This window comes from Crinia signifera, chromosome 1, assembly GCF_055691185.1.
Source record: "Crinia signifera chromosome 1, ASM5569118v1, whole genome shotgun sequence".
Taxonomy (NCBI): Eukaryota; Metazoa; Chordata; class Amphibia; order Anura; family Myobatrachidae; genus Crinia; species Crinia signifera.
The window spans coordinates 357,196,585-357,222,482 of record NC_139217.1 but is presented as its reverse complement, the minus strand read 5'-3'; the positions used below and the strand labels follow the sequence as shown (position 1 = coordinate 357,222,482).

General features: G+C 41.9%; 2 protein-coding genes across 3 annotated transcripts in view; one reads left to right on the top strand and one right to left on the bottom strand.

Annotated features, from left to right (window-relative positions):
• The window catches only part of CDC45 (cell division cycle 45), a 59,003-nt gene extending 58,426 nt beyond the window's left edge, over window positions 1–577 (bottom strand). The window contains exon 1 of one of the 2 annotated variants that reach the window (XM_083149301.1): window positions 306–577. In XM_083149301.1, the coding sequence (XP_083005427.1) occupies window positions 306–356 (51 nt within the window). In that variant the 5' untranslated portion in view covers window positions 357–577. The remainder of the gene's footprint in view (window positions 1–305) is intronic. The other variant, XM_083149293.1, reaches the window with a different exon arrangement.
• On the top strand, window positions 546–23,991 carry UFD1 (ubiquitin recognition factor in ER associated degradation 1). Its single transcript, XM_083149312.1, has 12 exons — window positions 546–698; window positions 3,776–3,908; window positions 4,916–4,948; window positions 7,189–7,310; window positions 8,205–8,335; window positions 9,360–9,432; window positions 12,976–13,044; window positions 15,038–15,103; window positions 16,139–16,186; window positions 20,859–20,947; window positions 22,286–22,367; window positions 23,867–23,991. The coding sequence occupies exons 1-12, from the start codon at window positions 696–698 to the stop codon at window positions 23,939–23,941; spliced, it is 924 nt and encodes a 307-aa protein (XP_083005438.1). The 5' UTR covers window positions 546–695; the 3' UTR covers window positions 23,942–23,991.
• Window positions 23,992–25,898: the final 1,907 nt, after the last annotated feature.

Here is a 25,898-nt window from a genome sequence, read left to right as displayed (position 1 = left end):
GCCCAAGTATGAAACAAATGTAAGTAACTCCCATTTACCCTTATTTTAAAAAGATTTCACCTGTCTTAAATATATGATACCTGCTTAGAATGGATTAGGGAACACTTGTAATACATTAATTGATGTAATTTGCGTATATTTTGTGAAACCCACCAGGTCAGGGTGGAATAGAGGCCATTAAGGTTATACCTACATTAATAACACACATCTGGCGAGGCAGCTATGTGCTAGCTTGTATAGAATGTCCTCATACTGTATGCGAGGACTGGCAGGGACAGGGCGCCCGGGGACAGCACGGCGTGTACCTGGTTTATGATGATATCGTAGAACTCCTTACGGAAATCGTTGACAAACATATCTGCGGCTGCTGTCCTCGAAACTGGCGCTAAACCTCTGTTCCTCCGCCGTCCAATCACAGAGGGCGCTGCTTCCTGACGCAATGTGCACCCACCCAGCGAGTCAACGCCACTGTCACCGCTCTCTCCGGGGAATAGGCTGCGCGCTGTGTGCTGACGACACTTCCGCTACTGGCGCGCTGGCTGCTGGAAGCTGTAGTTTGCTGCTGCCCGGCGGCTGGAGCTGCGCTGTGGTGCGGATTGGATGACAACACAGCATACACTTCCGGGAAGGGAGAGTGACTCGTACAGTAGTAGCTTGCATATACTTTGACATCCCCAGAGGTAACCGGCAGTACCATGGTAAGAAGTAACATTAGCGACCACTGGTATCGGATCTATGGAGTCTTTAGCCAAATAATGGGCAATATGTCGTTATCATATAGTGGTCGTTGAATAGGCTACTAGTGCAATGTATCGCCATTTATGTAACTGTACAGAGTTGGAATAGCAAAAAATAATTGCATTTAGAAATAGGAATGGTGTTCTGCAGCTGGGTCTTCTACTGGGACTAGATACAGTTTACAGCTATGCTGCCTTATAGCATGTCACTATTTTTGAATTATTATTGTCTCATATTTGTATACTTCATCTTTGCGGCCACCGCTTACACCAGTTACGTTGGCCGCTACGCCAGTTACATTAGCCGCTACTTAACTGGGTCCACGACACCCTCCTGTGTCCATGCCACATCTATAACCTTTACTAAAGTTGTGCCGAGTGGAGCGGAGCAAGCCATTGAGCCAAAGTGTAACGAAAGATGATGCTTGGCAGTACAGTACATAAGTTCCGTAGATGATGCGGTGGCCGCAAAGATGAGGAAGTACCGGAACTTTTTACACTGTATTAATGTTTGTTTGGACCGATGTAATTCTCCCAGGACAGTGCAATGGAGACTTGGTGGTGTCATACAAATATGGGTACGTCCTCATTTTTGCGGCCACCGCTTCCACTATGAAACTTATATACTGTACTGCTAAGCATCATCATTCGCTCTCCACGCTTCGGGCTGGGTGGCTCACTCCGCTTCGCTCGACACAACTTTACTAAAGGTAATAGATGGTGGCGTGGACTCAGGAGGGTGGCGTAGACCCAGGAGGGTGGCGTAGACCCAGTTATGTAGCGGCTAACGTAACAGGCGTATTAGCTAACGTAACTGGCATAAGCCGCGACCACAAAGATGAGGAAGTACCAACGTTTCCAACATGCGGAACTGAGCAGACATGAAAACGTGAGATAATGAGTTAGCAGGGCCCCGATCCTCATTATAGAATATATATATATATATATATCCACACACCCCCCTCATAATCGCTCCAGTGTTCTGTCCCCTGATGCAACTCTCTTTACTTACCATGAACCTGTCCTAAATTGTCTTGTACTGTAATTCCTTATTTGTTTTTTTGCTTATTTATGTATTGTTAGGTGCTGTGGAACCCTTGTTGAGCCATATAAATAAACAATAATAATAATCAGTAGCTCTCAGGGGCCCTGAGAAGGTTGTAAGAAAGGATCAGAGCTGCTATAGAAGAAATGACAGCAGAGGGTTTGAGTAAGGTGTGTGAGGTAGGCGGGTAGACTTTAATAAACAGTTGAGTCTTCAGGGCACATTTGAATCCATGCAGGCAGGTAGTTATTCTGATGGAACAAGGTTGATAGTTTCAGATAAAGGGAGCATTGAAGGAGATGTCTTGTAAGGGGTAGCTGGACAAGGAAAGTCAATCATCTAAAGAAAAGGGAAGAGGGATTGTGGATCTAGATGAGGGTGGAAATATAGTAGATTGATGAGCAAATTGAGTGCATTTAAAATGACAGGCACTTATACTGTGCTTTGTAGAGGATGGAGAGTCAATGAATGAGTTAAAGGAAAGGATTGGGCAAATCAGAGCCACTAGACTGAAAGATGAGACAATCGGTGGCATTGAGCATAGATTTAAGAGGGGAAACAAAAAAGAGTGGTCAGCCTTACATCCATTGTGGGGAAAATATTAGAAGGAATAATAAGAGATAGTATCCAAAAAAAATTAGAACAGGAGAAGGTGATAAGTAAAGCTCAGCATGGGTTAGTCAAAAATAGATCATGTCAGACTAATTTAATTAGCTTCTAAGAGGAAGTCAGTAGGGGCCTGGACTTAGGGAAATCTGTTGATGTAATACTGCTTGATTTCGCTAAAGCTTTTGTCACGTTGCCTCATAAATGGTTATTAATAAAACCAGGTAATATAGAGTTAGGAGATCAAATTTGTACTTAGATTAAAAACTGGTTGCACAATCGGGGACAGAGAGTGGTGATAAATGCCATACATCCCAGCTGGGGTAAGGTTCAATATTGGGACCCACCTTGTTTAATATATCCATTAATGATATAGTAAGTGACACAGTGAGTAAAATTGCAATATTTGCAGATGATACAAAATTGAGTAAGGAAATTAACTCAGGAGAGGATGTGGATACACTACAAAGTGACTTAATTAAACTGGAAATGTGGAAAATGCAGTTAAGTAATTCATTCTGGGAACAAAAATAAACAAGCTACTTATAGGCCTTGGGGTCATCATAAAACTTTGGAACTCATTGCCGGTTGGCCACATACAGTTTATGTACAGGATAGAAAAGGTAGATAGAGTGGAGTTTGAAAGGGATTGCTTCAGGTTAACAATACAATAGATACACTGGAGGAAGAGGTGGCTAGCCACACCATCACCCTGCCAGTCATCATAATGATAGATGAGGGAGAGCCCGAACAATACTCATAATAGACATTGGGGGGTATTCAATCCGGGCCAAATTTTCACCTGGCAAAAAAGTCAGAGATTCTCCTTTTCAATATTCAATCGCAGCCATTTTCACCAGTTTTAAGTACATTTTCACCATGCCTTTTCACTTTTTGGGGGTTGAAATGGCATGGGCGAAAACGGACACAAATTTGCCAAATCCATGTGAATTTGCGGCAATGTTTCCAATACACGTGGTTTTTACTAATGCAGGATTTTTCACCCAGGCGAAAAATCAGCAGTGGGACTGAATAGGCAAATCAAATCCACCAGAAAAACCTGGCGAAAACGGACGTCCGGGATTGAATACTCCCCATTATCTTATTCTCATCGGCTAGTAATGACTGATACATTTTCTGTTAATTCCCAATCACGTATTATAATGTATAAGTTTACTGGAATTTTTTTTTTATCTTACCTATAATGAGCAACTCCACCTTAGTATGTTGGTTGTAAGGTTTTGTAATGTAATTTCCATAAATAACATATAGTTTATAGCTTTGTGGCAATAGCCACATGAATCTGTTAGCATGTTGCTTGCATTCTTACATCAGGCAGTTATGTTGACATTCTCTTATCTTTGTGTTTTTGTTTTTTTTTCTCCAGTTTTCTTTTAATATGTTTGACCACCCTATACCGCGGGTTTTCCAGAATCGCTTTTCCACACAGTATCGCTGCTACTCTGTGTCTATGCTAGCTGGGCCCAATGACCGCTCTGATGTGGAGAAAGGAGGGAAAAGTAAGTTAAACTAGTATTATTATTTAACCTTTAATACATTTTAAATGTTATCCATGGTAGGTCATTTGGTGGAAGCATTGATTCTCACCATGAGCATTTTAGTTATGGGTAGTCTTTATCATGATAGTTATATCAAAGTGACCACACTGACACCCTGCATGGTGCTCCATTACTGAATGTTAAATAGCTTCTCACCCAATGACCATTCTTTTTAGCCAGTTAATGCAGGGGATTTTCCACATTCACATGGCTAATTCTTTGGTATGTCTGTCCTCCTGCGACTTTCATTGCTTTAATACACAGGGTGAAATAAATGAATAAAGTAATTTTTTTGCTCCAAAAAAATGGGGATTTCAAAACATTTGCCCAATAATTTTCAGGGAATTCAATTGCCTATTTATTTGTGCAAAAAAAGACAGTGATCCTGGAAAAGTTCTTGTATCCCTGTATTTTTGTGGCCATGAAAAAATAAATTCAACAAAATTCCAGATGATGCGGTCTATATGGGATAATAGATTCACCCCCTGGGCATTAATTAGCCACAGTAATTTACCCCCTCCCCCCCCAGCCCCGGTGGGTGGCGAGCTGAAATGTGGGAAAAGTGCGTTGCGCACAGGACTTTTCACGTTGTGCCCATTAGTTTGGTCGGGTTTAGCCATTATGCGTGGCTATACCTGGTCTTAATGAGCACAATCCGCACACAAATAAAGCAACAATTGAATATCACCCTGCAATCTCCCATTGCTTTAGACGGGATATCGAGTACCATGTATCAGTTGAATATGGCCCTAAGAGAACAACTTTTACACTTACGCAATCAAGAAATGTTATATGGTATGGTATAGAAAGCTGCATCTGTAACATATGTAATTAGCGACATTGCATGCATTGCTATGTATGTATGACAGTAATGTGTCTGATGTATAATGTACTGTAACTGATAGTTCCAAGCATGTACATGGCAATATGCAAAGGGTTTTTAATCTTCAATGTTATTATCTTTTCAGTTATCATGCCTCCATCTGCACTGGATCAACTCAGTAAGTGCCTTTCCCAATCATTAAGGGGACGAGAAATATGAATTGTTATCAGACATTACTTAAGGTTTTTAGGGGTAGCTAATTGAGTTTTTTTTTTTGTTCACAAGCACATTGCGGATAATCTTGTAACTGTCCACATGTGGCAAAATGAAACATAGACCAGGTTTCTCTGTACTATAGCCATATCCGGTCTGGCTGGGAATTATATGCATGGCTTCCAGATAAAATCCCTGATGCTTTGCTAGAAATTGGCAAACCGCCATCTCGATACAGGTTTATATGAATTTTTTTTTTTGGTATATTTACCAAAGTTTTTAGTGTGCCTGAATATATTTATTCTATATTGTAATTTGCCTATCATGAATACCAAGGGGTTGTCAATGATTTTTGTATTTGGAAATTATGCATCTATAACAAGTCACATTTTTCCTTCCATTGCCCCTTTGTCCTACCAAGTTCTGATTCCAGCTGTATGCACTTCTTGCTGGACAGTTCTGCTCTTCCTTGCTTGGCATCCAGTACTCCCTGTGTGACTAGCTATCTCTGCTATTCCCATACTGATGTCCTACAAGCCCCTAAAGTTCATAATCTCCAAAATAGAGCTTTTTCTTTTCTCAAGGTGTAATGAAAACGCCCATTCACTATATCATGATCTGCTGCCTGTACTATTATCTGGTGTTTCTCTAAACAACTGTCTTGTTCAATTGACCCAAATACCACAGCAAGACAGATCTTTTGTCACTCCAAATAATTACTTTCCTTCACCTACACCATTCATTCATGGATTATTTTTACATTTAGGGGTTTGTTTATGGAACTTTTGAACGTGCTTATACCTTATATTTAAAAGAGCAATGATTTGTACTAGAAGTTTGTTGCTAGTTAAAGCATTGCTCTTTTAAATATCAGGCATAAACACATTTGGAAGTGATGCTTTGTAAATAAACACTTTATTGTTGACATTCTCTACCTCACACAATTTTACTAATGTTTTTCATTGTCTGTTATAGCCCTCTCTCACAATGTATCCTACTACCCACCTATGTAAAATTCCTAGCCATGCTGGATCAAACCCTCCCCCAACCATAACATTTAGGGCAGTATTCAATGAGTTTTATGGCGATGTGCAGCGAATCCTGTTTAGGATTCGCTGCACAGTCGCCGTTTTCTGGAGCCTCGCTGTCCCCCTGTTGTCCCCGTATTCAATATCGCAGGGGCTCGCTGCCCATGACAGCGATTCTTAACCCCAGCGGCAGACGGTGGCAGGCAGGGAGATGGAAGTCGCCCTGCCTGCCCCAGAATGTATGTGGGGGGGAGGAGGGCTCCCCGGGACCCAGGCAGCACAAGCTGCCCCCCGGGAGAGCTAGCAGGGGACCGGCTAGCACTGCTCCCGATCGTGCATATGTAATGATCGGGAGCAGTGAATATATGAATATATAATGAGCGTCTCTCGGCTCCCGGCCTCCTGCTGGCCAATGTGTATTAAAAAAAAATGTAAAAATAAATAAATTAGAAATTAAATATATATTCATGTGCAGTAAGCACATGAATAAAAATAGCATGCCCCTTCACATAATAAAATTCCTGATTTTTGACACCACATTTAAAAAAAAAGCCCTTTAAGGTTCACATTCCACTTCACTATAAAAAGATCGCGATTGCTACACGGCGAAGCACGGCGATAATAACCTTGAAATGTATTCGCCATCTGGTCATTGAATAGGGTGATTCACTTTTTAAGGCCAAAAATCGCCTTACAGCACGAAAATAGCACAAATTCGCTGTAGAACATGGCGAATCAGCCTCATTGAATACTGCCCTTACAGTTTATAGTCTCACACAGCTAGATCCTAGTTATTGTCACAACTTGTACACTATCTACTCTTCCTTCTAGATCAGGTCTAGCCAGCCATTGGCTCTCTAGCTGTTGTGAAACTACACATCGCAGCATGCCCTGGCACAGATTTATCATTCCCTTATAGCAAATCTGTGGCAGGATATGCTGAGACTTGTAGTTTCACTGTGGGACTGTGAGTTCTCTATAGTGCACATCTGTATTTCATTTCTCTACCTCTTCAGTCCCTGTTTTATTTATGCATTTTCCTCCCACTGCCTGGTACTGTTACTGTGGTACCTTAGAGATCATCGTCGATGATAACAAACCCAAATTCCAATTCCAAAACGTATCCTGTGTATGGTAAATAAAAGTTGGGCTCATATTGTATTGGTTTTATCTACAGGCAGATTGAACATCACATACCCCATGCTCTTCAAGTTAACAAATAAGAACTCTGATAGAATGACGCATTGTGGTGTTCTTGAGTTTGTTGCAGATGAAGGTATTTGCTACCTCCCTCATTGGGTAAGAGATAATTTTAAACTATTGTATGCCTGTTGTATGTCACATGGTTGTAATGTGTAAGCTTGTTAATATATGTTGTTTAAAGCCATTTGGCTGTAATTGTCTTCTAAATTTAAAGCTGAATCTTTTTGGGGAGATGTTCAAATGGTCATTGATGATTTTACTGGGTTACAAAGCTTCATCTGGGGTGAAATGTTATAGATAAGAGACAGAAGGAAGCATGATCTCTTCCTCTAGACACATTGTTTCTATGCTGAGAAACTCTGTGTGTGAGGGCAAACAATGAACATTGGCGACTAGTACTTGTCCCATCAGATAAGGGGCTTTGATTACATTTCATTATTACTTGATGTTTGCCATCATACTTCAGCATTACAGGTATACTACATCGGTGGTTTCAAAATTCTGCTCTCAAAGATACCTTTCATCTCAGATTTTAAGGATATACATACTTGAATACAGGTGGCACAATTTAGCACCTCTTTTTTATGTAGGATGCACACCTGACTGAGCGATGTAATGACTTTGGTAACCATGGACATCAACAATATTGTGCATCCTTGCTTAATATGTCTCATTATATAATTACTGGGCAGGTAATTAAATTCCTACAACCAACCTATTATATAGTGTGCATATGAAACTATTGTGAGTAGACTAGCTGATAATTAAAAAAAAAAAATACAATAATGTGAGCTATATACACAATGGTTTAAGTAAGCCTTTTCTAAGCAGTGTCCAATGCTAAACCCTGCCAATATCACTTCTTGTTCTGCATGTATTATTCCAAATGGATTTGGACCATCATCTTTCCTGTTTTGCATCTGCAGTATACAATAATGGTGATGTACATTCCTTGTTGAACTAATGAACGTTACTAATTTCCCTGCTCAGATGATGCAGAATTTGCTGTTAGAAGAGGGAGGTCTGGTGCAAGTGGAAAGTGTCAATCTCCAGGTGGCCACATACTCCAAATTCCAACCACAGAGTCCCGATTTCCTGGATATCACAAACCCCAAAGCAGTGTATCCTTTCATTCAGAATCAGATTTAGTGGCCATGTAGACTTGCGTATATTAGGAATTTGGATTGCTGTGCAACAGCCGGTTAGGTACAGTTAAACAGTGAAAGCACAGATATACAAACACATAGAGGTATACGCTAGATGTACCGTGGGGGATACAGACGAAGGGAACATATATTCGTTGAGCTGCACAGTGCCTAGGTAGTCATCAACTGCACCACGGGTCGTTGCCACAGCCAGGTAGGTAACAATATAAGCAGAGACAGTACAGTTATCACACAGGGAACATATACCTGCCAAGCTACACAGCGCCTAGGCGACCATCAGCGGTGCCACTGGTCATTGCCGCAGCCAGGTAGGTAACAATATAAGCAGAGACAGTACAGTTATCACACTGGGAGCACATACCCGCCGAGCTGCATAGCGCCTAGGCATCCATCAGTGGCACCACTGGTTGCCGCATCAGCCAGGCAGGTAACAATATGAGCAGAGACAGTACAGTTATCAATCAGGGAACATATCATCGCAGAGCTGCACAATGCCTAGGCAGCCATTAGCAGCACCACTGGTCATTGCAGTAGCCAGGTAGGTAACGGTATAAGCAGAGACAGTACAGTTATCACACAGGGAACACATACATGCTGAGCTGCACAGCGCCTAGGCAGCCATCAGCCAGCATTGTACCTTCATGGGGAGCAATTTATGGGACCAACAGTATTATAAGCTGTTCTATTCACCAAAGCAAACCTTGTCATTCTTTTCACTATGTGTAAGGCTCATTATGTTTGTATCTGTTTGCCCGTGTATGTGTGTGAGCAAAACTTCAGAAACGAGGCCTCTTCTAGATCCAAGTAATTTTCTTTTATTTATATTAAAGAAGGATATATATCAATATCTTACTTTCTGATTGGCAACGATAATGCTACTGATCTTTTCCAGTAACAGCAGATAATGAAGGAATAGAGGAAGGATTATGTGGATGCGATAATGATCATTTACTCTGTTACTCCTTGACTTCATTCTAAGATTGGAGAATGCACTTAGGAACTTTGCTTGTCTGACAACTGGAGATGTAGTTGCCATTAATTACAATGAGAAGGTATTGTATAACTACTGACAGCTGTCATGTGTGGAAGGCAGAAAGGTTTTACACACTGTTAGTCGGATAGAAAACACCAATGGTTAATTTTGTAATTTATCAGACTGATCTTTACTTGTAAAAGGAAAATAAAAAATCCTATGAAAATATAGCAACGTATATATTTATATTTAAATCTATATATCTTTGGATCAACTAATTTGAGGGCACAGTGTGATTTCGGTAGTATAGATGCTAGATTTAAAACAGCAATCCGATTTGTGGGTGAATCTTGCTGGTTTTTGCACTGCCTATAACTGTAGCAGAGGATAAGTGCTGCTGATTCCTGGTCCCACACTTCTCAGCATCAATTTCTCTTGCAGCTGAACCCTAACCCGTATAGTGGTGGTCTCACTGAACCCTAACCCGTATAGTGGTGGTCTCCCTGAACCCTAACCTGTATAGTGGTGGTCTCACTGAACCCTAACCTGTATAGTGGTGGTCTCTCTGAACCCTAACCCGTATAGTGGTGGTGTCACTGAACCCTAACCTCTATAGTGGTGGTGTCACTGAACCCTAACCCGTATAGTGGTGGTCTCACTGAACCCTAATCCGTATAGTGGTGGTCTCACTGAACCCTTACCTGTATAGTGGTGGTGTCACTGAACCCTAACCTCTATAGTGGTGGTGTCACTGAACCCTAACCCGTAAAGTGGTGATCTCACTGAACCCTAACCCGTATAGTGGTGATCTCACTGAACCCTAACCCGTATAGTGCTGGTCTCACTGAACCCTAACCCGTATAGTGCTGGTCTCACTGAACCCTAACCCGTATAGTGCTGGTCTCACTGAACCCTAACCCGTATAGTGCTGGTCTCACTGAACCCTAACCCGTATAGTGCTGGTCTCACTGAACCCTAACCCGTATAGTGCTGGTCTCTCTGAACCCTAACCCGTATAGTGGTGGTGTCACTGAACCCTAACCCCTATAGTGGTGGTGTCACTGAACCCTAACCCGTATAGTGGTGATCTCACTGAACCCTCACCCGTATAGTGGTGATCTCACTGAACCCTAACCCGTATAGTGGTGACCTCACTGAACCCTAACCCGTATAGTGGTGACCTCACTGAACCCTAACCCGTATAGTGTAGACCTCACTGAACCCTAACCCGTATAGTGTAGACCTCACTGAACCCTAACCCGTATAGTGGTGACCTCACTGAACCCTAACCCGTATAGTGCTGGTCTCACTGAACCCTAACCCGTGTAGTGCTGGTCTCACTGAACCCTAACCCGTGTAGTGCTGGTCTCACTGAACCCTAACCCGTGTAGTGCTGGTCTCACTGAACCCTAACCCGTGTAGTGCTGGTCTCACTGAACCCTAACCCGTGTAGTGCTGGTCTCGCTGAACCCTAACCCGTATAGTGGTGGTCTCGCTGAACCCTAACCCGTATAGTGGTGGTCTCGCTGAACCCTAACCCGTATAGTGGTGGACTCGCTGAACCCTAACCCGTATAGTGGTGGACTCGCTGAACCCTAACACGTATAGTGGTGGACTCGCTGAACCCTAACCCGTATAGTGGTGGTCTCGCTGAACCCTAACCCGTATAGTGGTGGTCTCGCTGAACCCTAACCCGTATAGTGGTGGACTCGCTGAACCCTAACCCGTATAGTGGTGGACTCGCTGAACCCTAACCCGTATAGTGGTGGACTCGCTGAACCCTAACGCGTATAGTGGTGGACTCGCTGAACCCTAACCCGTATAGTGGTGGTCTCGCTGAACCCTAACCCCAGTGGCGTAACAATAGCACCGCAGCCCCCGCGGTCGCGGGGATGCGCAGTGTAAGTGCGGGCGCCGGGTGGCAGCGGTGCTATTGTAATGCCCCCCCCACCCCCCGCAGCTTTACCTGTCAGCGCTGCGGTGGTCCCGGCTCCAGTCCTGGCTTCATTCTGAGCCTATGGAGACGGACCATTATAAAATGTCCGCCCCCATATAGCAGACAGTTCTCTGAAACTGTCTGCTGTATGGGGGCAGACATTTTGTGATGGTCCGTTCTTCATATCAGAATGAAGCCAGGACGGGAGCCGGGACCACCGCAGCGCTGACAGGCATCCCAGCTCCCACCTGCACCGATGACAGCCCGGCCCCCACCCGCTGCCCGCATCGCCGGACTCCTGAGTATGTAAGTATGGCTGATGGGCAGGGGGGGGGGGGCACCAGCAACTTTTGGCGGGGGGGCTCAATATTTGAAGTTACGCCACTGCCTAACCCGTATAGTGGTGGTCTCAATGAACCCTAACCCATACAGTGGTGGTCTCACTGAACCCTAACCCGTATAGAGGCGGTCTCACTGAACCCTAACCCGTATAGCGGTGGTCTCACTGAACCCTAACCCGTATAGCGGTGGTCTCACTGAACCCGGACCCGTACCCGTATAGTGGTGGTCTCACTTAGGATAAGTTTAGTGAGGGCTGGTAGCTGGATTAGCAGGCTGTGCTGACTTCAGACAGAGCTCCTGCACTAGGTATAGGGCTGGCCCACATGTGTACTGATATGAATAGGTACAGTGCAGTTGAAAAGATGCATACAACCCCACATAGAGGAGAATATCAATTAGTTCTGTGCACATAATGCAAGTTTAACTTCGAACAACATGCATGCAACTCCAAATCAGCCCCACAGTTGCAATACTGTGATAAGCCATTTTGCCTTTTGTGCTTGTTTGTTTATATTTAAATATTCTTTAGAAGCATTTTTTTGTTACATAGAGGTCAGTAGTATTGTTCATTATTGTAAAGTAGAGTGCGCATTTATAGCTTCTATATTCTGTATACGTGACTTAAATGGTTTTTGGTCCTTTCCACTCAAATCTGTTGCTTTGATCAGGCAAATGTGATCATTAGGTGATTACACAATCCACAAAGCCTCTGCTGACCTCCTACAGTGGTCTTAGGTAGATTGCAACACTCTATTGTGTACTTTGGAACATCAGAATGTACACAATGAAGGATACATTTTTAGACCTCATTTATTATATTCAGTGACCAGGACCAAATAAAACACATTTAATATATGATCCACAGACCAGAGGCAATATTTTCTGAGCCTGGTAAAATTGTTCTGACTCTTGTACAGAGGTCATATCACATGTTTACCTTGATCTTGTGCTCTTAAAGATTTGCGTATATTCAATTTGGCCGGCGAGGGGGTTTGTATGGCAAGGATGGCTTGTTTTCAGCGAGGATCCCCGAAAACAATCCTGTATTCTATGTTCTGGGGAAATCCTCCCCATCAGATTCCTCCGAGTCTGCTGCATATGACCGCAAGCCTTGCCGTTTCGGCCTCGCTTTTTAAAAACAGTGAGGTGGAAATGGCGAGTAAAGGGAGGTGGGTTGAATACTGAGGGTGGGCTATGACGGTGAGCAATAGGCACAGCTCACCATCATAGCTTGCCTAAACCACATTGAATATACCCCATTATATTCCTCTGAATAAAGACTTATAAAGAGTTTAAAACAACTTTTGTTTGTATGTTTCTACAATAACAGTGTTTTTCTTACAGATTTATGAGCTGCGTGTCATGGAAACAAAACCAGACAAAGCTGTATCCATTATAGAGTGTGACATGAATGTAAGTTCTTTCTGATCTATTCTCCCATATTTGGATGGAACAGATACTGTTAATTTCTATCTAAATTCAACTCCATGCCAACGTGGATAGTGGGAGTATGAACTATCCACGTTGGCATGGAGTTTATTTAGTTTATTTTAGAAAGTTTGGCAAGCGCAGAACCCAGAAGTAGCGCGCGGCCATGCTGGCACCGTGACACTGCACAAGTACCATTTTTTCTTCCCAAACGGGCAAGTAGAAAGGTTGGGGTGTGACCATGCAAACTTCTGTCACCATGAACAATCCCACCACCACCATTACACAATGATGCAACTCATAAGGCAACATGTGGTTGTGCTATAGTGATGCATGCTTGCAATTTATCGAGGACCTCCCCGCTTCTCAGGAAAGAGTACCAGGGAGGATAAGCTTCTCTCTCGGGAGTCCTGGAGAACTCCAAATTCAGGAGTTCTTTGGGCATTCTGAGAGCTATGTTACCTGACAGTAGTAAGGGTACTCATATAATGGTCAGGAACATATTACAGTGTACTTGTCACCTATATGAACCCAACTCTCTCTGGGATAAGGTGTCTGTCGTGGTTTGCCTTGTAAATGATTGCCAAAACAACAGAGTTTGACCGGTATCCTGCATGGGCACTGAACTTGGACACTTTTCTATTCCACCCTCAGTGCCTCTCACATGAACCCAACTGTCTCTGTAACCTGGTGTCTACTACTTGCATGCATCCGGCCCTGCCTGGCAATTGGTGTCTATCACTCACATGCTCCTGATGCTCCGCTAACCCTGCTGTCTGTCACTTACATGCACAGTGCCCCTGACCTTCACTGTGACCTGGCTTCTGTCACTCACCTACACCTGACTGTCCCTGGAAATTGGTGTCTGTCTCTCACATGCACCTGAGCCTGCCTGGGACCTGGTGTATGCTGCTTACATGCACCTGACCCTCCCTGGGATTTGGTGTCTATCACTCACCACTTTTATATTGTAGGCGAAGGAATGAGACCACTCTCTCTCCATAGGTGAAACATAGAAACCTAGAATTTGACGGCAGATAAGAACTATTTGGCCCATCTAGTCTGCCCCTTTTTTTATCCTTCAGGTAATCTCAACCCTTTTTGATCCTTCCCTTGTAAGGATATGCATATGCCTATCCCAAGCATGTTTAAATTGTTCTTAGCCTTCCATACGAGGTGGTAGAGGCTATTCCACTTATCTACTACCCTTTCTGTGAAGTAATTATTTGTAACATTTCCCCTGAACCTTCCTCCCTCCAGTTTCAGTGCATGTACTCATGTTCTATTACTTCTTTTCCTTTGAAGAAAATGTCCCTCCTGTACTATGTTAAAACCCTTGATATATTTGAAGATCTCTATCATGTCCCCCCTTTCCCTTCTCTGCTCCAAACTATACATGTTAAGATCTTTTAGTCTTTCCAGGTAAGTTTTGTGATGTAGGCCATGCACCATTTTAGTTGCCCCTCTTTAGGTGCACTGTGCTTCCCCCTCCCCAGTCTCAACACTTTGTATGCTCACTGTTCTACCCTGGTTGCAGCCTCCTCTCCCCTCTCCTTGCTAATGAAATCGGTTAGTAAGAGGGATAGCAGAAAGCAGTGCCTCTTACAATGCGCTGAACCGTTTCTGGGAGAGGCTTCATGGTGGGCCTGGCGATGGAACCTCTCAGATGGGAAAGGACGTTTCTCCCAGTCCCAAGAGACACTGTGGGTGCTGAGGGAGCCAGGAGTTTGCAGAGCACATGGGCGCATAGCTGCGAAGCTACTTGCTGTAATGTATGTAGCAGTGTGCCCTGGAGAGGATGAACCGGACATACCACAATACATTAAAGCGGACAGCGCTGAATTGGCAGTGGTGCATACACAGTACATCACTGGATGGATGTAGATGGTTCTCCATCAGTACACAGTTGTCATCTATGGACAATTTACATTTGAATCATGTTTTAGATGGATTGTTCACGTTATGTTCTGTATTTCAGGTGGATTTTGATGCCCCACTAGGTTACAAAGAGCCAGAACGACACACGCAGCAGGAAGAGCCTACTGTAAGACCATACTCCTCTTCATTTATTAATCGGGGCTATATGAACAATATAAGGGCATGTCAGGCATGATTTATAAGGAAATTGTAGTACTTGTGGTACTTTTTCAGTGAGTGCGAACATTCTTTAAACAATCGGTAAAACATGTTCTAAGTGGCATTTGGAAACAGTAAACTGTATACAGACAATGCACTACTTATAATAATCTATGGTTTTCTGTGTGAAAGTGGTATAAATAATCCAAACTACAAGCAGATCTACCCGATAATTTGCCATTCAACCCGGTGTTTCTGTGCGAAAGGGTCAATCCAGGGCGTAAATGCCCGATCTCCAACCCAGGAATTTACTAGGATCTTTGAACCTGGGATTTTTTGACCTTTCACGCAGAAGAAATACCCATGTTATTCAGCAAATTACCCAGTAGGAACTTCTAACCGGGTCATTTTTATTTTCTGTGCGAAGGTAGGTCAGGCTGGGAATGTCAAAATAACTCCGCAATGAAAATACCGGGTAAAAGCCAGTATTTTTAGACATTTTTGTCTGAAATTTATATTGGTAGAGGTCAGCTGATGCTCCGGATAACTTGTGAGTTTGAACTCTTGACCTGTAGCACAAGTGGGCATACTATAATAAACTTTGAGTTTTACCGATTGGCAATGAACTTTTTACCTTACAGACTGCTTATATCTATTTGTGCATCCATAGCTGCTAAGTAACATGAATGCCCCTGCAGCAGAATGTTGCTGATTTTCATTATTAAATTGATCCTCTTCTGACAACTGGATACCTTGTAAATCTTATAAATAAATGCTGTGTAAAACTTTATGTTTTTGAAGCAGTTCTGGGGTAATTGCACATTATGTATCATCAAAGTAAAATACCAGTGTGTGCTTACTACATGACTTTACCCCAAACCTAAGCAATATATGCCTAGCCACCTCTGTGCTGAAAGGAAATTAATTGTTTTTGTTCCTAAATAGCTGCAGGGGCATCTCTGTCTGTCTGAGATATCTAATCAAATACTCCATTTCCTCCTAGGACATTGAGCCAGATCACAGCGACTATGCGGCAGACTTAGGATTCAGAGTGAGTCTGGGTCTTTATTTTATTACTCTATTTTCTATAAATGTCAGGAGTTGGTAGATTCTACAAAGTTCCATTTGAAATATTTGACAAATGACTAATGTAAATATATTATATTGTAGCCTATGATGCTAGGAGGCAATGTAATGCTCTGCCATACTGTGGGTATGCATGGCACAGTCAGTAACATTGCTGTTGCGATGTACCGTTACCAATGTTCTGATGACACATCGCTCACATCACCCTTCATTTAAGTCAAACAAACATTGTCACTTTCTATGGTGCATATCTGTGAGCGGGGGAAGTGCAGTGTCTGTCCTAGCCTTTCTACATGGTGGAGATATGCTATATAGTCTGTCGGATCTTTTCATCTTTCATTCTAATGTGATCACCATACTTACATGACTGCTCACAGTGCGCCTTATTCAGGACCCAACGAACCTGTGGCGCATATCTCAAAGTACCAATGTTCAGTACTTTGAGTGTGTGCCGGACCTGTACTGCATATGTGCAGTATGGGTCTGTGATGGAGGATTGACATTCTGATGCCATTTGGGGGCAGAATGGGGGTGGCAATGGCCTTTGCTTCTCAAAACAGAGATGTGTCCCCACTGTTCCAGGGGAGGAATGAGGCATGGATTTCTTTCTGCGGATGGAAATTTTCTGGCCTCTTGGTAGTTCCGGCGGTGGCCGGCTTGCACAACCCCATGGGTCATGGATCTGGCCGATGGTGATAATCGGAGTCAGTAAATCAGCAGGAGGTATGATGATCCCTGATGCATTACCATAGTTGAATCGGGCTCAGTGAGTGTGCAAGTAGATATATAAATATGTAGAAAAAACACATTGCTTCCACATGTACAAAGACTATTTATTTAATCGCACACCTCTTAATAAATAGAAAAAGATAAGATGGAATAAGCTCCTTTATAGTGTATAGCTCCTTTATAGTCTCAGTATTTAACTAAAATTGAAAGTACATTAGTATGTATGCACTAGAAATAAGCAATTTTTTTTAAGGGTCACAATAAAGGTATAAACAGGATAGTTCTATTGAGAAAATGCACACGGTCTCTTAATCCAGACCAAAGAGTCCTTAAATCACATAATGCTGAAAAGGTGACAAGGCGTAAGTAGTGTTCATTCTAGCACCCTGCCTGGGGTGTCACTGTCTGCTGTAGTGCTTCTAGCACAGTGTTGAGGTCTTTATATCAGCACTGAAATGCAAACAAGAACTGTGCTAGAAACACCATAGTAGACAGCGACACCCCAGGCAGGGAACGGGAACTGCATGGGTTTTCAAAGCTAGCGGGTGCTAGAATGAACACTAAGTAAGGATATAGGATTTTCTACTGAGAATAAAATGCATTTGGACTTTTAATCTATACCGTCCTCCTCACTAATTGCCTTAACATTAAGACCATTCTGCTACTTTTTTAAGCACTATATATTGTGGCTGTCCTTTCTAACTTACCTACATTCTCTTCCTCACATCATGATTTGGGGAATTAAGTCATAGCGCTTAAGTGGGGGAGCACATCTAAATTTTGTGTTTCAGCAGCCACTGTGATGGAGGTAAGCCAGCCTCCAATTTACACAAAAACAAACACCTGATCTAGCGGTGATTAATACACAAACAGATATTGGACTAACAGTTTTAAATCAAACACATTTATTATACAGAACATACATATAAAACGAAAACAAAAAACTGCACCTCCTGGGGGTACCAAAAATATGATAAAATGGGGCAGTAATTAAATTATTTGGTATAACTGTCCCATGTTTAAAACATTAAAATCGGGCTGAACAATATCCTCCTGTTTTTCAAAAGATTGTTTGTACAGGACAATTATAAATTGTCAAATTTGCCCAATCAGGAGAAAACAAGTGCACTCTGAAAATATCTGGGCACAAGAATAAATGGCTGAGCAAACCGTTTGTAGCTTGGTTATTAGCCCACACTCTCCCCTAGTCTCCCGGCAAAACACTTTCTCAAAAAACGCACCCGCTCGTTAGCAATGTCAATTGGTGCATACGCTCACATATCTCCCAGTGAGTAAAATCTGGGTCCCGTTGTGGGGCGAGACGGACAGTACCTTTGGTGCGAGAAGCCACAGGTCCGTGGTCCCGGACTACCACGGCTAAGTCAGCCTCAAGTGGGTTCCCGTCCTGCTGGCACTATCCTGTATACTCCAGTGAGCGGTGACGCGGCTGTGTGCCGGAGACTGGTAGTAAGCGTCTGCTTCTTCTTCTCAGATGTCAGTGTCCGAACAGGTAGCGGTGGGAAGAGGGGGTCCTTGGGAACGTGTTTCTCCGCTCTCTGGGCGGCTTTGTCAACCAGGAATCATATCATGATTTAATTACTAGTGGACAGATCACTTCCTCCTTAAGGTCCGCACTCTCATATCCTAAAATACCTTTTTCTATTGAAAAGATGATAAAAATCTGGCAAATAAACTTAAACATCCTGTACAATACAGAGATTCACCTTAAAGACCTATTGTAACTTGCTTCCAAATCTTTTGTAGAAAGCCGTGCTGTACTAAATGTGATGAAAATGGCAGAGCTGTATAACCTGTATGGTCAAGGATAGTATGTCTGGTGGCAGGGCGTGGATCATAGGTTTGAGAGTGTGTAGGTTGACCCCCAAAAGATCAAAAGGTACAGGGTCGAATTAGACATAAGGTTGACCCAAGCAGTCCACACATAAAAAGATTGGCATGAGGTTTTTTTTGTATCCATTTGTAGATTTCAGCACAATGACTTAATATTAATATACTGAAATCCCTCCCAACTAGAGTCCACGTGAATGATTAAGTATGAAAGCGTTAAGAAACAAAACTCAAGTTGATTTTTTTGTGTGTGTGTGTTGACCTAAAGAACGCTCTACCCTGCAGACAGGATGAGGAGGCCTTGTGATGTAGCCTGCCTCAACCTACCCAGTCTGCATTGCTGAACATGGCCATCACTTGAAGCAAATGACCGTACTTTATAGGCAGTAATCGGCAAGCTTGATTACACTTCATTGGGGGAAATTTACTAAGATGTGTATTCTACTTCACATGTGATGTTGCTATGGGCAACCAATCAGAATCTACTTCTTATTTATTTAGTACCCTCTAGAAGGTAGTAGACAGGATCTGATTGGTTGTCCCCCTTTGTTGGAGCATTTTACAGGTGATGTAGCATATGTATTAGGCTTTGAATTTGCCGGAGTCATCCAATCTCTGACTTTTTTTTAAAAAAAAGCAGTCATTTACATGGCAAAACCAAGTCTTTTAAGTGATTGCTGCTTTACAAAACACATATCAGTGAAAGTACGGCAAACCTGGACCCTATTACATATGCCCTGTGGTGTCAGACAATGGGCCTGATTCTGGTTCACTCGCAAAAGCAAATTCTCTCTCTAATGGACAAAACCATGTGCACTACATGTGAGGCAGATGTAACATGTGCAAAAGAGAGTTATATTATGTTTCTGTGCAGAGTAAATACTGGCTCTTTTATTTTTACACTGCAATATAGATATCAGTTTGAAGTACAAACCCCACCCAAATGGTAGACCCATCTCTGAGGACTTTTGTCCTATAGAGGAAAAAAACAACCTAACACTTGTAGGTATCTCCTATTTTGATGGCCTACCATCGTCATTTGTATTTCAACTCACTGTGTATCTACTGTTGGAGGGCTTATTAGCTCCTTTCTTGGAAGATTGGAATCTTAACAAATCATGCTGAGGAGGACTATTTCCCAGCACTTCTGCTGACAATGTTCATATGTACTTATAGTTTTCCTCAATGTAACCAGTACACAACTTATCCTAGACTCTGTAGGCAATATTCACTTGCTATCCCTGCGTCGCACCCTGTATGGGCACCTTAACAGAGCCTATAACATGACAGGAGTTGATTGGCCGGATGTTTATCACTATCACCCTCGTGTTTATCTTTTTTTAAGGCTTAATACATCTGTCCCCCCAATATGTATTGTGTATTAAGCTCAATGAAGTCATAAAGTGGCAACATCGCTTTATCACCAGCCAATCAGCTGGTGAAGTTACAGGCTGGGTTTGAAAAATGACAAGTAGGAGTTGATTTGCTGGTGATAAAGTACCAGCCACATTATTACTTCACTGTTAATTTGCCCCATAGATAGACACACAGGAAAGGGGTGATGACACCCTTACAGTCCAGGTTTTAGACATGGCTCAGCATAGATGTTAAATCAGTTGACTGAAGAAATAGTTAATATCCCTAAAACCTGAACCGTTAGAGTGCCTTAAAGACTGTGTTTGGGAACCACTGCTATAGCATGTTTTTGCTGCCACCCAGTGACCATGTACAATTTTTCAGTTACACATTTTTCACATTATTATCATGTCATGACTTACTGTGCCATATCAGTATTTGATATTTTAGTATTCTGATATAAGAACATCTACTTTTTGTATGTATGTAAGAGAAGAAACAGAGAAAAATTGCCACCCTGAAAAAACACATATGAAATATCCTTGGTTCAAAGAAAACTTTTATATTATAAGTATATTACAATTGTGAATAATCAAGATCTATATTTCTTACATTCCAAGCCTGCAGTAAAAAAAAAAATTTAATTGAATGATTAAATATTAAACTGTATATATTTTTTTTATTATTGTTTGATTTATATCTAGGCCTTTACCGGGTCTGGGAATAGATTGGATGGAAAGAAAAAAGGGATTGACCCTAGTCCTTCTCCATTAAAACCAGGAGACATACGGAGGTTGGTAACTTACAGGAATCGGTAGCAGAAATAAAGAAGTAATAATGTCACTGTCATTGGTACGACCTCATCTAGAATATGTTCAGTTCAGGAGGCCATATCTCCAGAAAGATAAAAATATATTAGAAGCTCTACAGATAAGGTGACTAAAATGGTGCAAGGCCTACATGGCAAACTTACCTTGAAAGAGAAAAAGATCTTTATATGTGTAGTTTGGAAGAAAGACGGGAAAGGAAGACCTCATAAAATATTTAAAATATATCAAGCGTTTTAATAGGATACAGAAGGGAAACTTTTGTCAATGGAGAAGTATCGCAACACAGGGACATTGCAGACTCTGAAAGGGGGTGCGTTCAGAGGGAAAAAAAATTCATAGAAAGAATAGTGGATAGGTGGAACAGCCACCTATCGGAGTTCTAAGAAAAGAGGAAGCAATTAAGACCTGCAAATCAGACCTGCTCGCTAGGCTGTGTATTTTCGCTGCCTAGCGAGCAGGTAAACTCTGCCTTGCGGAATGCACGCCTCCCCTCTAAGTAAATCCCTGCACTAGCATGCGAACAGATGTGTATGCTTACACATCTGCTCGCATGTGGATGCACGGAAAATAAATCATTCGATGATTGCTCACCATTGAAAGATTTTTCAAGCCTTTTCTCTGAAAAGTAAGTCTATACTCACTTTTCAGATGCGTGCTATCCGCCTAATTGGGGGCGGGTGCTGACATCATGTGATGCCAGCCACCCACCCTTAGGTGTACCCAAATGAAACGGAGACTTTTGCTGTAGGGTTAATGTGTTTGCCGATCGATGGCGTGGTGTTTTCCCCAGTTGTGCGTGAACAGCTTCGCATGTTTCTTCATTTCTGGAAAGTTGTTTTGTGCGTTGGATGCATGATGGATTCCTCCAGATCAGTGCAAACAGCGGTTATCCAATTTCTATGCGCTGAAGGCGAGCACACTTCATACATTTATCGCAGGATGAAGGCGGTGCAAAATTTTGATGGGAGGTCCTGAAACATCCTCCATACAGCACTCATACTGTATCTACAGCCCTTTAAAAAAATCACTGAAAGGTCTACAGGTTAGCTGTGACATGGCGGTGCAGGACACCATGGAAAACAGGTTCCGTCAGCAACCCAGGAGTTTCTACACTGAAGCCATCCACTCGCTGGGATTAGTGCATCAATGTCAATGGCAATTATGTGTAGTTTTAATGTTACACATGTAACTAATGAAATATTACCTAATTCAATTTTTTTTTACATACAACCCTTTTCATTTGTTCACACCTTATACTTTTATCTGCAGTTTTTTTATGTGTTTCTCCTTCTATCTTTTAGAGGAATTCCCAATTATGAATTTAAGATTGGCACCATCACTTTCATCCGGAACTCTCGACCGCAAGCTAAGAGGGTAGACGAAGTAAGTGTGCTCCCCTGTGTCCTCTGTTCTTCCCCTAATACTGCAGACTGTAAATCAGTTCTGCTCAAGTGCATTATGTTTCATTTAAGTATTTGTATAAATATATTTAGACATGACACTATCAAAGTTCAAAACCAGAACAAAAAAAAAAAATTTAATGAATAGTAAAATTAAATAAAAGCACAAGGTTAAAAAAAAATTAACAGCACAACAAAGCAGTGAAAAAAATGACAAAAGGAGAATTACTAATGAAATGAGTATTAGATATTAGATATTAGAATAACTTTAGAAAGATAATCTCAGGATAAAGGCAATAGGAAGACTAACATCTGCCCCAAGTGAGTCCAGGGGGCAGAGGGTACAAGGGACCGTGGAATGCTTGCCAAGAAGACCACACCTTTGTATTGTAAGAACAGTGACATAAACTTACAAATAGGAATCAGGAAATATGGTGGATGATGGCTATTTACAGAGAGGCACTGTCACACAAACCCCCCATAACTAAATACCAGATGCCGGACTTCATATCGGTCACCACCCCCTCACAGCGCGGCGGGAACAGTCGAGCTGGGGCAGTAGAATGGGAGAGTCATGAGCCAGATAAAAGTGGCACTTCTAGAAGCTTTATTGACAGAGGCTGCAGTGCCTTGCAAACTAATTAAAATTATATAAATTACTAAAATAATATAAATAAATTACATGACACAGAATATGTGTCATAGGTATATTCTGTGGTGCTTTCACACCATACCATAACTCTGGTCCATAAATCATCACCACGGCAATAGCCCTGATCCAAAGTGCAATGAAAAAGGGGTAGAAGTGATTGGTGCAACTACTTGTATAATACAGATAAAAAGTAAATGCCATAGTAACGTTTGCATACTTTTCAAGCGGCAAAAAGTTTGGTGATTTATTGTGTTCTCATGACTTCATTTCCCAGTCAGATCTGCAGTAACAGGGCCAGATGCACTAAGCTTCAAAAGTGATAACATGGAGAGTGATAAACAGCCAGCCAATCAGATCCTGTCTGACATTTTTCAAACACAGTCTGTGACATAGCAGGTAGGAGCTGGCTGTTTATCACTCTCCATTTTATCACTTTTGAAGCTTTGTGCATTTGGCCCTTATGGTGTAAGCCATAGTTAGGTATTATCTTTGGATTGCTAAATGAAATTATAATAATAGTTATGTGGCTTTAACAAACAATGAACTTAAAAACAAACCTCATTACAGTAAATCTGCTCATATATGCATCAGATCAGATCAAAATTCATAGCGTCACTTTTTTTTTGGGAGCAATTGTTCCAGTCAACCAACACATAATGCCTAATGACTGGATTTGCCTGTGTATGAACAATTTAACCTATCTCCAGTCCTGTAGTTTTTAGGGACTGGAGATGAACGGTTAGGGGTCCTTGAGGAGTGGAGTTGGGAAAAGAAAGCAACAATGTTCCTTTAAAAAAGACCTGTAACTCTTTCTGTTTCTCTGCCTGCAGGATGACGCTATTAATCCTTTCATTGCATTTTCTGGCGAAGGACAGTCTCTGCGGAACAAAGGCAGGAAACCATAAGTGACTGTACAAATGGAATATAAAATAAAGATGCTGCATATTTTCTTTTTCTGGCGATTAGAAGAAACGTTAATGTGATCCACTTTGGGAAAGAGAGTGTATTGTTTTATTATGTAACCACATGTTACTGGGGATCTTAAACCAAACTGACAATCCAATGTAGAAAAGTTTTCACCATCACATTAAACTGTTTCCTATATATATTGTATTGAAAAGGTGAAAAATGTAAACAATATATAACATCCACTACATGGTAACCCGAAAAAGTCTATAAGTGGCCACCTACTTGTTCAGCGATTCTCTACCTATGTTTGCCTTTGGCTCTCACTATTCCTAGTGTGCTGTATGCCACCTGCCCTCATCTGATATCTGCAGTTGTGGGCGCCACTGGTATAAATCCCGCCATTTGCTTATGACAGGATCAAGAATTAAGCTTGTGTAAACGTTGAAGTTTATCAGACATACCTAAAGGCTAGTTCCACCCGTTCCTATTGCATTGTGGGTATTACTAATGAAAGTGGTTGGTTGACATGATACTTGGTTAGTCTCAGCAGAGGCTCTGTTGCTTCCACTTGTCCCATAACCATCCTGATTCCAACGTTACAGTGTCAAGAGTGAAATTCCCTTCAAAAGGCTTTTCTAGTTTCATACACACTGTTCCAGGACTAGATAAAGATGAATACAAATTCTGGATGCAGGAATAAAAGCAGTGTTTCCTGCTATAAGCTGTACTTCTTTTATTTTTGTTACTTTTATCATTTATTTATAAGGCACTACAAAGCTTCACTCTGTACACAAATAATAGAATTGGATGGACAAACAATACAATTTAAAATATAAAAATGGGCTCAAATGGACACAACAAAGTTAAATCACAAATACATATAATATAACAAATTGATTTAGGCCCTTATTCTGTTTCACTCGCAAAAAGGCAAATTCCTTCTTGAATTGACAAAACCATGTCACTGCAGGTGGGGCAGATGTAACATGTGCAGAGAGAATTAGATTTGGGTGGGGTTTTACTTCAAAGTGAGATCTATATTGCAGTGTAAAAATAAAGCAGTCAGTATTTTCCCTGCACAGAAACAATATCACTCACCCAAATCTAACTCTCTATACACAAGTTACATCTGCCCCACCTTCAGTGCACATAGTTTTGGCCATTTGAGAAGGAATTTCTCTTTGAGATTGAACCAGAATAAGGTCCTAAGTCCCAACAAGAGCAACTGATAACAGGATATCCCAGAAAGGCAGACCGATGGGAGTCAGAGTCCCTAAATCTGTGTGCACACTGGAGACCGGTATTGTGTCAGGTGAGTACCAAGAAGGTAGGAGGCCCTTCTTGTGAGAGGGTATACAGGTGAAACTTGGAGGTAGAAGGAGAAGAGGGACAGACTCTCTCTTTTTTGGGGGCACTCTTGAACTGTGATCACATACAGTAATCTATTTAAACATCTGTCGGGATGTTTGGCTTATCTACAGTGTGTTGGAGGTTAGGTATTAAAACACAAGATTAAGGATGATACAGACTGAGTTACACCGCTCTTTTATCAGAGCCCTGGTGTGGGGACAGTGTCGTTTATTGGGATTAGGTTAATGGTGAGGGTACTAGTTACACATGGGGAGGTGGGGTGGGTTGTTCCATCCCCGGGTATGGTTAAATTTAAAAATTAACTTTTATTTGTTCTCCGTAAAATAAATACTAGACAAAACGTTTTCAGGCGTTCACACACAAACATATAAACATATATTGAGTCACACTCATAGGTCTGTGCCCTACGGGCACTAAGTCCTCTTGTTTAGATCCAGCAAGGATGTGTGTCTACAGGTTTATGAGAATCAGGCCTGTCAGGCCTGCCCTTAGACAGTCTGTAAAGGACCTGCTGAAACTTGGAGGTAATCTGGAAGAAATTGAGGCTTTAAAGCAGCAGTTGAATGAAGGTTGAGTGACGCA

What these genes read in the sequence shown, in the direction of transcription:
- UFD1 (XM_083149312.1), top strand. An exon ending in ATCTGCACTGGATCAACTCA is followed by an intron (nt 4,949 to 7,188) that starts GTAAGTGCCTTT and finishes TTTTATCTACAG; the next exon opens with GCAGATTGAACATCACATAC. An exon ending in CGGCAGACTTAGGATTCAGA is followed by an intron (nt 16,187 to 20,858) that starts GTGAGTCTGGGT and finishes ATTTATATCTAG; the next exon opens with GCCTTTACCGGGTCTGGGAA.